The 13,752-nt window shown below is 37.4% G+C and overlaps 1 protein-coding gene across 1 annotated transcript; it reads left to right on the plus strand.

Annotated features, from left to right (window-relative positions):
* Window positions 1-1,078: 1,078 nt before the first annotated feature.
* LOC108218523 (ABC transporter B family member 20) lies at window positions 1,079-12,557 on the plus strand. The gene is made up of 11 exons (XM_017391501.2): window positions 1,079-1,735; window positions 5,699-5,753; window positions 5,850-6,025; window positions 6,228-6,428; window positions 7,433-7,692; window positions 7,781-8,091; window positions 8,185-8,405; window positions 8,515-8,855; window positions 8,949-9,739; window positions 9,958-10,199; window positions 10,678-12,557. Exons 1-11 carry the CDS (start codon window positions 1,361-1,363, stop codon window positions 11,905-11,907), a joined length of 4,203 nt encoding a protein of 1,400 aa, XP_017246990.1. The 5' UTR covers window positions 1,079-1,360; the 3' UTR covers window positions 11,908-12,557.
* The last annotated feature ends 1,195 nt before the right edge of the window (window positions 12,558-13,752 follow it).

Genomic DNA, 13,752 nt, shown 5'->3' on the forward strand with positions numbered 1-13,752 from the left:
TTTATGTTTAAGATTAAAAAACCGAAAAACTAAATTGAAAATTCACCTCAACCTCACAATTCTTCTTTTACATTAAGTTATCGAAAATTACATAAAATGAGAAATAGATTACACTTTGTAACCTCTAAGTTTGCTCCAAACGCAGTTTAGTATCTGAACTTTAAAACGTGGTAATATGCACCCTAAACTTAGCATTCACGCATTCACGTGCAAGTGGTAACTCTTAATCACTATTCCGTCCAAATCAGCCGTTAACTTTAACGGTTTGAGAGGTAAGCGTGTGTATATTAGTTTCTAACAGCTATTTTACCCCTGTGACCCCTCAAAAATTATGTATTATATTTTGAAATTATTTTTGAACACACACAACGATGCAAAAAAATTTAGAATTATTTTAATATTTAATTATTTTAAAAATTATTTTAATTTATTTTACATCGTTGTGTGTGTTCAGAAATAATTTCCAAATATAATACATAAACTTTGAGGGATCACAGAAGGTAAAGTAATTGTTATAATCTAATATACACACTGTTACTTCCCAAACAGTTAAAGTTAACGGCAAATTTGAACGGAATAGTGATTAGGGTTACAACTTGCACGAAAATGTTAAAAAGAAACGTAACTACCCGGACAGCAAATAGTTTCACTCCCACACGCACCAGCTAGGCATATATGTCTACTGCCGCACAATACACATGAAATACCCATTTCTCTTCAATTACATATAACACATTAATTCCAACATAAATATGCCCCTATAAAACCCTAATTTCCCAAAACACCCCCACCTCTAGCTGTACTCCACCCATTCAACGGTAACTTTTTACCCACCCGCCACCGCTAAAGCTAACACACACTCCCCCTGGACCCCATCCCATTTCTCTACAGTCAACTCTCTCTCCCACACACAATCTCTCTCGCTCTCTCTCTCTCTGACAATCTCTCTCGTTCTCTCCGCCCCCTTCTTTGACCGAGTCACTCACCCCGAGTCACAAACAATAATAGCAACTTAACTGAGTCACTCACCACCGAGTCACACTCACACATTACCTTAGCCTGTTGCCAGATTATAATAACAAAAAAAACAATAATATACTCTGTCCTCCCCTCTTTCATTTCGTTCCTTCCTCTCTGAGTCACTCATTACCGAGTCAACATCACCTTAGCCTGCCCTCATCTTTCACCGAGTCACACGAGTCACCATTTCACCATTACATACAGCCTCTAGAACGTCTCCTCTTTTACTTTGACTGAGTCACTCGCTCCGAGTCAACTCTGTTAAATGAGATACATACACACAGTTCCTAGGGTTTTGTAAGTCTATATTGTACGTGTATCCGTTAATTCCGATCCAAAGATGATGGTATCTAGAGGCCTGTTCGGCTGGTCGCCGCCGCACATACAACCGCTAACTCCGGTGTCGGAAGTCTCGGAGCCGCCGGAATCGCCGTCGCCGTACTTAGATAGCAGCGCCGCTGATGCGGTCGGAGTTGAAACGGAGGATGAGATGGATGAGGAAGAGGAGATGGAGCCTCCACCAGCTGCGGTGCCGTTTTCGAGACTGTTTGCTTGTGCGGATAGGCTGGATTGGGTGCTAATGGTGTTTGGATCGGTAGCTGCTGCAGCGCACGGGACTGCTTTGGTTGTGTACTTGCATTATTTCGCGAAGATTATTCATTTGCTCTCGCATAGTTCCGATTCGCCTGAAAAGTTGTTCGATAGGTTTACTGAGGTAGTGTCTCGGAACCATGGCTTTAAATTGTGTATATATTGAAATTGAGGTTCGTTGTGTGTATATGATGTTTGTTTGAGCTGTTACCTGTTAGGTATATCTGGTAAAAAGTTAGTTAGTATATATCTAGTTAGCGCAATTATGGATATGCACGTGTAGTAGTGGCTGTTTGTGTATATGAAGTTGTTTGTTGATTAGTGCATTGTGATAGTTGAATGTGTGAAATTGTTCGCTATGCATACGTTTTTAGGTTTGTCGTGAAGTGATTGAGCAGTGGCGCATTCAATTGTAATTTGAAATTGTATAATGTTAAAATCTGATCATTGCTGTTAGTTTTTGTTCTTTACGTATGTTTTTGCATTGATATATCAGTAGTCAGTACAGATGGCAGGACGTGGTAGGAGAGTGATCTAGTTCTATTTAAAACTTTGAGCGGCATTTACATTTCAATTTATATGACACGTTTAGGATTAAGTATTTTACTAAATTTACTTGCATTTTTTCCATTCTTATGGAAAAGAAGTTGGGATTTAATTGTGTAATAATTGAGATGTGGTTGCAATCACTACTACGTGGTTATTTGAAATTTAAGATTGCAAAATTTAGTGATCATCATAATGTAATGAATCATAGGCCATTTAATACAGATTAAATCATAGTAGAGCTGCTATCTTAAAATTCTAATTGGATGATATAACTTTACCACTTCAATATGATTATAGTTCAACGTTCTGATAGGCTACAAGTTATTTGTTATTAGTTTTTGAATGATTGTATGGTACAATTCTTATTGAACTCTCTTTCTATATGATCTGTAATATGATGTTTGTCTAATACCTTGGTAGAGTTTAACCACTAATTTATGACATTCATTTTGAATTCCTGGTTCTTTATGATTTATGTAAGCAGTAATTATTAAGAGGCGAGTAAAAAACAAGCATGGGTAGGGTAGTCCATTCACTCTAGAAGAAACAGATAAGATTAATATGCATAGTCATATAGTGAATACTTGTCAATATATATGAAGGCTAGAAAGTTCATACCAGGAATGAGGAAACGGAGCATAGAAGTCGGAAGGAGCTGACTTGGGATATCAAATAACTAAATTCCACGTTTGCTTATCAGACAGGGACTAAAAATTATTATTTTACCTAGCAAACCAGTGGGTGCTATGTGCGTCGTGACGTCAGTCTTAATAAATTTTTGGAGTTACATATTAAATAATGTTGGCAATATTCTGAAGCTTCGATATGCCTTTTCCCTTTTAGGAATACCACCTTTGTCTGAAACTAGACTTTAAGTTTAGTGTGAAATTTATACTCTATTCAAAACTTGGAACTGTTGGAATTAGTGTACTTTATGAGCAATGGAACATAGATATATTTAGAGAGAATTGTAATGGGTATGAAATTATTGTTGTCGCCATAGAGTGGAAAAGGACTATTTTATGAAAAAGTGAGCTAAAATTACTGGTTTTCTAGAGCAGAATACACTTATGGCATAGTCCACATTTTGAATCAGAGTGGTTGACGGGCTTCAAGTATAAGAGTAAATTTGCATTTATCACTGCACAAATTGAATTCTCTAAGATGTCAACAAATTAAGTACTCAATTTAGTAAAGCTTCCTACTACTTGGCAAGAAGAACATGCTTCAAGTGGCATCCATCTTCCATTCAACCTATTGCCTCTCATGGTTTCATATCAACAGAGATGTATTCATGGAGAAGTTGAAGTGAACTACTAGGTATGAAACTATTGTTGTTACACGGAGTGGGTAGGATTATATATACATAGACAAAAGCAAACTAAGGCAAAATTATTTGTTTCCGAGGGCAGAACAGACACCTATGGCATAGTCCATGTTCTATATCAAAATGGTTGGCACTTGGCAGGCTTAGTTGGAATAGTCAATTTTCATTTATTCCCCGCACCCATTGAACCCACTTAGATGTTAAGCAAATAAGTGAACAATGTAGAAAAGCTTGCTACTAGGCAATAAGGTGGTATGATATGTTCGAGTGAACTCCATCTTCGAGTCACTCTATTGCATTTCAGGTTCTACCACCATCCGTATCAATTTATTGATAAATCATTCTGACTCTACCATTTGAATTGTCCAGTGTGTGCTGCTATTCCTTAAAAAAACTTCCAATAGTTCTCCAGCTAAGTGATTGAAAGTTAGGGCTAAAAAAGTTGTAGCTTTATAAAAATTGATTGCTCTGGTTGCTCAATCAAATTTAAAATAACTAAATTCAAGTTTGTTAATCTGTAGTTAAATGAATTTAGAATTCCATCTCCCAAATCCGAAAACTAATTGAAATTACCGGCCAATTGGAATGTAGACTTAAGAAAGCTACATGGTAACCCTTGGTTGCATTGTACGGTAACCCACCATGTATTAGCTGGTCTAAATTTACAGCGTGCACCAAAAGTGTTATCAAGCACATGTCATGAGTCACAACCTATTCTTTGTTAGAAACATATAGTTTGTATAGAAAAATAACTTAATTACTTATTAAAGTGAAGAGGGAGACAGAAGAACGAGCATTCGGAAGTGGATATTTATTTAAGATGGGGGTGAAACTAAAGTGGAAAGTTATTCATGCTATTTCATGTGAAGGGATGGTTGTAACTTCTCAGGCAAAGGTCTTCCAAAACAGTGATATTTGTTAAATGCCTTTTCAATAGTTTTGGACCTTGTTCATGTTTATACCGACAAAGTGTGTTAAATGTGTTGACTGGGTAAAAAGCAAATATGTTCCTGCAAAGTTGCAGGATACAGAATTATCAATATAGACATGATATATTTCAAGAGGGTGGCAAGAAGGTGATAGAAGAAGAATAAATATGATAATTATATAAAATGGAGAAGAAGGTTATTTGTTGAAGAGAAGAAAGATAAAAAGCTGCATTATGTGGGATTCAATTAGGAGATTAAGTTGGTCGTGGAAAGCAAGCAGATAATTAAAAGAATGCTAAATATGAAAAATTTTATAGGTGGACCAAGAACTGTATGAGGGAGAAGAAAAATAAAGAGGTTTGGTGAATGACTAATAACTGGAGTAAGGGTTGCCTCTTCCTGGCTTTAAGAAAAGATATCCGAGCTACTGCAACTAGTATTAGAAGCAATGTATTCATGGCGCTGTTGTATTTAGCAGTTCACCAAGCTACTACAACTTCTCACCTTTTGTAGGCTTCTGGTAGCAAAAACTGCTTCAAGGTACTTAGAACCTATTTGTCCTCTGCAAAATAAGCACTTATTTTCCTGAAAAGCACCCAAATTAGGTACTTAATGAAAAAGGCAACTTTGTACTCCAATTTATCTTAGCTATGCAGGGGTCTTCCTTGAACAAGAAGAGACAGCTTAGTGCTTAATTTATTTCAAAGCTACAGGTCTCAAGAAGTGACATAGGTCACTATAAGAGCTTGCTTTAATTTAGAACTACTGGTCTAAATAAGTTACAAGTCACTGAATAGATCTTGATCTATTTCAAAGCTACAGGTCATCTAGTTGTAAATTCTCTGCACGGTGGACCTAGAACCTTTTAATATGCATGAGTCTAAGAAAACAAAAAAGGGGGTGCGACTTCAATCTTTTAAATTTGTTTCACCGTCTCTCTTTGCTTAATCACACTCTGGGTAGCGTGTAACCATACGATTAATTATCGTATGCTCTGTTGACGGTCATGTCTTCTCTTGTTGTTTCTATTATTCACTAAAAATGGGGGCAGACATGATCTGACCAAAATTGTCCCAGAGAGCCAAACATACTGACTATGCATGAACCTGAACTGGAATTTAATACCAATGAATTATGATCTGTGTTTGTACTCTAGTCCTATATTAATGTGTTAAATTAAAATAGATTGTTATATGTTTTATGGTGGAATTTTTGTTGTTTGTATTTGTACCAACTTGAGAAGAGAGACAACTATTAATTGCTGTCCTTTATATTTTTGCAGCTTTCTTTAACAATTCTTTATATTGCTGGTGGTGTTTTTGCTGCTGGATGGATTGGTAAGCAATCTACATTGTTATATGATATTTCTGCTCCATTGTTTATGTTATTAGTAATGCTGTTTCCAGATATTTGACCCAAGTTTTGTCTTATAGAGGTGTCATGTTGGATTTTAACCGGAGAACGTCAGACTGCTGTGATTAGATCAAGATATGTTCAAGTGCTACTTAATCAAGATATGAGTTTTTTCGATACCTATGGGAATAATGGAGACATTGTGAGCCAAGTATTAAGTGACGTGTTGCTCATCCAGTCTGCTCTTAGTGAAAAAGTAAGTGCAGCTCAAGTAGTACTCATTTTATCTACTTCATCATAGTGTCTTGGAACAATTCATGCCATCAGTAGAAAAAGATAAAAAAAGTGTACAATTTAGGATGCTGATGCCTTAACACTTGCAGGCTTACTGAATTGGTTTATGTTCCAAGTATTTGTGTACTCTTTTCTTTGCTAATCAGAATTTATTCATACAACAGGTAGGAAATTATATTCATAACATGGCTACCTTCTTCAGTGGTCTCGTGATTGGATTCATCAACTGTTGGCAAATAGCGTTAATTACATTAGCTGCCGGTCCATTTATTGTTGCTGCAGGAGGAATATCAAATATATTTCTGCATAGGCTTGCGGAAAACATTCAAGATGCATATGCTGAAGCAGCAAGCATTGCAGAACAGGTTAATAACTTCTTGCATATGCTTCCCTCCTTTAATATTCATTTAGCTTAATTTATGTCTTGTGTTAAATTATAATGTTGGCGTGGAATTTGTTAGTTATCTAGTAGCTCAGGAACTGTTCAGTGAATTTCTATAATGGAGCTAATAACTCTCTTCAAACCAGAGAATAATACCTAGCATATTAATCCCGAGGACATCATGACACATTGGCACTCGTGATAAGATTTCTTTTTTGCTTAACTGGAATTTGTCCGATCACTTGTCTATCGTGTTAGCTGTTTTTTATTTATTTAGCATTTTTTTTAAAAGCTTTTTGGGGAGTTCCCCATTTATTTCATATTCAAGAATTCGAGATTTCTAAATTTACTTCAATTGATTCAATATTGTTTGTTTCGTTTTAGTTTGTGTACATAAGGTTTTCACGTAGAAAGTAAAAAGCAGTATACTCACTTTTTTCATCTACAAAGTTGGCTTCGTGACTGAATGTGCTGCTCTTCTGACGTTCATTGTGCATTAGGAGTTCTGATATATAATTAATTAATGTCTTCTATCCTATGCACTTCCGTGTAAATATTCTGCATTGTTGTTTTCTTGCATCTACCATATTCAACATTATGCATGTTAAATGTAATTGTGATCTGTGATAAACTTGCTTACTCTTACATATCTGTATTTAGGCATATTAATGTATGCTAATATCTTCTTGTTATCTTTCCACACAATGTCCTTCAGTTGTTATATCCATTTAAGTTGAATTTTCTATGGAAATCAAGCATGTTACACTGCTTTACTTTGATAACAGATTAAGTTTATAAATTTGTTACTGTTGATAAGAAGCGGCTATTCTGTTATAAAGTAATCAAGTAAGGATTTATGATCCATTATAACAGAAAACATTCATTTTCAAGTATCTGAAATTGAGAACATAGATTCTGGTTGCCACCCCAATAGTTTCTTGCTTTTTTAACATAAATTTTTTTTTGTTTGCTGTTTCAATATCACAGGCAGTTTCATACATTAGAACCTTGTATGCATTTACAAACGAAACATTAGCAAAATATTCATACGCAACTTCGCTACAAGCTACCCTAAGATATGGTATTTTGATAAGTCTCGTACAAGGCCTTGGGCTGGGATTCACATACGGGCTTGCAATTTGCTCTTGTGCTCTGCAACTTTGGGTGGGCAGGTTCTTGATTACGCATGGAAAAGCTCATGGAGGTGAAATTGTCACAGCCCTTTTTGCTGTCATTTTAAGTGGCCTGTAAGTATATCTTTCTTAATTATATTTCTACTTGAGTAAGACCAATGTAACTATGTCTCTCTGATGTGTGTATGCTGTTTTTTCACAGGGGACTAAATCAAGCTGCAACAAATTTCTATTCATTTGAGCAAGGTAGAATTGCTGCTTATAGACTTTTTGAGATGATCAGTCGTTCATCCTCCACAGTAAACCATGATGGAAATACCCTTTCCTCTGTACAAGGAAACATCGAGTTTCGAAATGTATATTTCAGCTATCTGTCTCGGCCTGAAATTCCTATCTTGAGTGGGTTTTACCTTACTGTTCCTGCAAAAAAGACTGTCGCCCTTGTTGGCAGAAATGGCTCTGGTAAGAGCAGTATTATACCACTCATGGAGCGCTTTTATGATCCTACATTAGGTATGTATTTTAGCTTGTGTCACTTGAGCTGTTGTGAGATCTGCATTGATGTTTTTTCCATGTAGCAATATTTGTTTCATTTTTCTGTTGCAGGAGAAGTACTATTAGATGGGGAAAATATCAAGAATCTAAAGCTGGACTGGCTAAGAAATCAGATTGGTTTAGTCACTCAAGAACCTGCTTTGCTTAGTCTGAGCATCAGGGACAACATTGCTTATGGGCGGGATGCGACAATGGATCAGATAGAAGAAGCAGCTAAAATAGCGCATGCTCACACATTTATCAGCTCACTCGAAAGAGGATACCAGACACAGGTAGGCATCTCAAATTGCATTCTTCATACTCCTTTTTTTATTTGGCACTCCCGCACATTCCCAATTTCTCTGTTGGCTTGGTTTCTATATCTAGAATCTTGTGTGTCAGGTGGGTAGGGCTGGATTGGCATTGACAGAAGAACAGAAAATAAAACTTTCGGTTGCCAGAGCAGTCATTTCAAGCCCGTCTATTCTTCTTCTGGATGAGGTCACTGGTGGGCTTGATTTTGAAGCAGAGAGATCTGTTCAGGAGGCTTTAGATCTTCTCATGTTAGGCCGATCAACTATAATAATTGCTCGACGACTTAGTTTGATAAAAAATGCTGACTATATAGCTGTAATGGAAGAAGGTCAACTTGTTGAAATGGGTACCCATGATGAATTGATTACTTTAGATGGCTTATATGCGGAGCTTCTGAAATGTGAAGAAGCTGCAAAATTACCAAGGAGGTATTATACTTGAGGAAACTTTTATTCTGCTCATCTGACTGAGAGCAGTTATTCACATATTTTAATATTCATTATTGTCTAATGTACTTTCAGGATGCCCAAGCGAAACTACAAAGAGGCTACAGCATTCCAAATTGAAAAAGATTCTTCAGCAAGTCATAGCTTCCAAGAACCATCATCTCCCAGAATGGCCAAATCACCATCTCTGCAGAGAGTTTCTGCTATCCATGCAATTCAGCCCCCAGACGGCACTTTTAGCTCGCATGAATCACCAAGAAATCAGAGCCCTCCTCCAGAACATATGGCTGAAAATGGTCTAGCGTTGGATGGGACAGATAAGGAACCTTCAATGAGAAGACAGGATAGTTTCGAAATGAGACTACCAGATTTGCCAAAGATTGATGTCCATTCGGCAAATAGACATACGTCGTATACTTCTGATCCTGAATCGCCTGTTTCACCACTTTTGACATCTGACCCACAAAATGAGCGATCCCATTCACAAACCTTTAGTCGACCACTCAGTGAATATGATGACTTGCCAATGGAAATGAAAGAAGAGAAAGATGTGAAACATCGAGGAATACCATCATTTTGGAGGCTTGTCGAGCTTAGCTTAGCAGAATGGCTTTATGCTGTTCTAGGAAGCATAGGGGCAGCTATCTTTGGTTCCTTCAATCCGCTTCTTGCTTATGTTATTGCACTTGTAGTGACCACATATTATAATAAAGAAAAACACAACTACCGGGAAGACGTAGATAAATGGTGCTTGGTAATTGCCTGCATGGGTGTTGTAACAGTGGTTGCCAATTTTCTGCAGCACTTTTATTTTGGTATAATGGGTGAGAAGATGACAGAAAGAATTAGGAGAATGATGTTTTCAGGTATTTATCTCTTTTTACTTTTCCTTTTCCCCAAATTAGCAGATAAATGTTCTTATATTGAGTGCATAACTTTCCTCCTCCCAATCCTTATGTTATGAGTTGTGTTTTTTTTATCATAAACTTCCTTGTTCTTAACGTAATGTTACGAGTTATGTATTTTATCATGCTGTGGATGTGTATTATGGTGAATTTAATTAGTCCAATTTACTCTCTGACAGCAATGCTTCGCAATGAAGTGGGATGGTTTGATGAAGAAGAGAACAGTGCTGATACTTTATCCATGCGTCTAGCAAATGATGCTACATTCGTAAGAGCTGCTTTTAGCAACCGAGTGTCTATATTTATTCAAGACAGTGCCGCTGTTATAGTGGCTGTTCTGATCGGGATGATACTTGAATGGCGACTGGCACTTGTCGCTCTGGGGACACTGCCTGTGTTAACCATTTCAGCTATTGCTCAGGTTTGCATTTTATATTGTTGTGCTTTTGTAATCTGGCAAGACAATTTTACTGCTTTGTACTGGAATTTATTGATTTTATATCTTTCTATTACCAAGAGTTGATTAGGTACTGTAAAAGGCTAAACAAGTAAACCATAATGTCTCTATTCTTGTGGACACCATTATTAGATAATCTATTTAAAGCTAATAATCTTCATCAAGTCATCAAATTTACTAATATTTATCCCCCCCCCCCACATTATGGATACGCAAAGAGTTCTGTTTAGTATTTATCATCTAGGACTCTTCATCTTAATTGGACCGCATGCAATAGCCCACTCTGTTGCTGAGTTGTTTTTATTTTTTGGTATCTAACCTAGACCTCTAATTGTCTTCTGAATTTAAAACTTTTCAGAAGTATTTTTCTTTCGGCTTCCAGAAGTAATTTAAGCTTCATATATCTTCGTAATATTGTCCCTAATCACTTTTGAATTTGCAGAAAATGTGGCTTGCTGGATTCTCAAAGGGTATACAAGAGATGCATAGGAAGGCGTCTTTGGTCCTTGAAGATGCTGTCAGAAATATATACACTGTCGTGGCTTTCTGTGCTGGCAACAAGGTAATGGAGCTTTACAGAATGCAACTGAGGAAAATATTTAAACAGAGCTTCCTACATGGAATGGCTATAGGCTTTGCTTTCGGGTTTTCACAATTTCTGCTATTTGCGTGCAACGCATGTCTTCTCTGGTATACTGCAGTATGCATTAAACATAATTACACAAGTCTTCCAACTGCTCTCAAGGAGTACATGGTTTTCTCTTTTGCCACATTTGCTCTCGTGGAGCCATTTGGCTTGGCTCCTTACATACTTAAAAGAAGGAAGTCTTTAATTTCTGTATTCGAAATCATTGATCGAGTTCCGAAGATCGACCCTGACGATAACTCAGCAATGAAACCTCCGAATGTTTATGGTAGTCTGGAATTAAAAAAGGTTGACTTTTCTTATCCAACACGACAAGAGGTCTTGGTGTTGAGCAATTTTAATCTCAAAGTCAATGGTGGGCAAACTGTTGCAGTAGTTGGGGTTTCAGGGTCTGGAAAGAGCACCATACTATCTTTGATCGAGAGATTTTATGATCCAGTTTCTGGACAGGTTTTTCTAGACGGCAGAGATTTAAAAGTATACAACTTGAGGTGGTTGCGCAATCACCTTGGTGTTGTTCAACAAGAACCAATCATATTCTCAACCACGGTCAAGGAAAATATCATTTATGCGAGGCACAACGCGAGTGAAGCTGAGATGAAAGAAGCTGCAAGAATAGCGAATGCTCACCATTTTATCAGTAGTTTACCTCATGGTTATGATACACATGTTGGAATGAGGGGTGTGGATCTTACCCCAGGACAGAAACAAAGAATTGCAATTGCTCGTGTCGTGTTAAAGAACGCTCCCATTTTGTTATTGGATGAGGCAAGCTCATCAATTGAGTCCGAATCAAGCCGAGTTGTTCAGGAGGCGCTCGATACATTAGTCATGGGGAACAAAACCACCATTCTCATAGCCCATAGAGCAGCTATGATGAGACATGTTGACAACATCGTTGTACTGAATGGAGGCCGAATTGTTGAGGAGGGGAGCCATGATATGTTGATGGCAAAGAATGGCTTGTATGTCCGGTTAATGCAGCCTCACTTTGGAAAGGGTATGAGGCAGCGTAGACTAATATAAGTAACTTTGTGACTGTACAGTAACTTCCTTTTTCTTATCACATGCTTTACAAGATTTGACAACACAACTTTTGGCTGTACAATTGCGGGTCTGATTATGTTCGTAAATGGTAGTGGTGGCAGCCTAGGATTATGCACCTTGTGCAGACTGAGATGTGAAGGCTAGAATTTACAAGTGTTCTGTGAGCTTAAGGTTGGAGTGTGCTATACAGGTAGATGCATATTCTTCTGGACAATCACATTATCAATGTGTTTTGTCCCCATTCTTTAGACAGTTAGCTGTAGTCACAGGAAGAGATGGCTATGTTGTTTTTTCGAAGTGTGATGCGTTTCATTGAACTCCATTTGCTCCCTTGCTTGCAATCTTCTAGCGACTTCATTTCTTCAGTTGGTGAAAAAGGGCAGCTGACGAGGAGGGAAGGCAGATATTTGTTGTTCTCTTTGTGTATAATGAGTCAAACTAGACTGTTCTTCGGCAGGCTTCTTTTTTAAAAAAAATTAATTTTATTTTTATTATTAAGCAGATTTGAAATATAGGCTTTTCATTATAGGTTATTTTAATGTAAATTATAGCTGAAGCAGTTTTGTAATGTAAATTAAAAGGTTATATTTGGAGGCTAATTGAATTAATGTTGGCGGTTTTTTTTTTAATCCTGATGAGCAAATCAAAGAAAATAGGTGGTTGTGAATATGTGATTGTGAAGTATGCAAGTGTACGATAGAATGGTGAAGAGTCTGAGGTCAACTGTTCAACTTCTGTTCGCAATAGTTCTTTTGTGGGTATTGATCTTTGCATAAACACACCCTGGTGTCGTGTTCAGTATGCCGATCTGAACCCAGAGTTGTATGCCGATCTGAACCCAGAGTTTCCGGAATATTACTGTTAAAGGGGTTTCGGCCCCAAATAACCAAATTTGAGGTGATAATGCCCCAAATATCAAAATACCCAATAAATGGCCTCACTAACTCACTAACCATTAGTGACGCACATGGTGTAGCGTCTTGGTTTTTTTAACCAAAACGCTACATCGCGTCTTAGGTTTTGTTTTTTATTAATAAAATAGAAACGCTACATTCAAAAGCGTTTAGTCACTGTGGTTTTTGTTCAGCAGGGAGTGTATACAGGCAAGACGCTAGATGCAATGGCGTCCAGCCTTTCTTTTTTTTCTCATTTAACTAAACACGCTACTTAAACTTGCGTTTATATTAGTTTTAAAATCAAATGGTAGCCCAGTAGTGTCTAGCCTATAAATTTAAAATACCAAAAACAATTTTTGTCCTAAACCCTAACCGTCAGTCAATTTAATTTAAAGTATGAATTAATCATTCTATAACCCAAACCTAAACCCTAAATGTTAACGATTGTAAATTAATTTATTCCGCCGGTTTCTCGGCTTTAGGGCCTTCGGCCCTGCAGCCTCGCATTAATTAGGGTTTAGGCTCGAGGGAGTAGGGTCTACCGGCCCTACACCCTCAATCCTAAACCCTAACCGTCGGCCAATTTAATTTAAAGTATGAATTCATCATTCTATAACCCAAATCTAAACCCTAAATGTTAACGGTTGTAAATTTACTTATTTCGCCGGCGTCTCGGTTTCAGGGCCTTCGGCCCTTCAGCCTCGCTTAATTAGGGTTTAGGCTCGAGGGAGTAGGGCCTACCGGCTCTACACCCTCAATCCTAAACCCTAACCGTCAGCCAATTTAATATACAGTACAAACTAATCATTCTGCAACCCAAACCTAAACCCTAAATGTTAACGGTTGTAAATTTACTTATTTTGCCGGCGTCTCGGCTTCAGGGCCTTCGGCCCTTCAGCCTCGCTTAATTAGGGTTTAGGCTCGAGGG

This window comes from Daucus carota, chromosome 4 (assembly GCF_001625215.2).
Source record: "Daucus carota subsp. sativus chromosome 4, DH1 v3.0, whole genome shotgun sequence".
NCBI lineage: Eukaryota > Viridiplantae > Streptophyta > Magnoliopsida > Apiales > Apiaceae > Daucus > Daucus carota.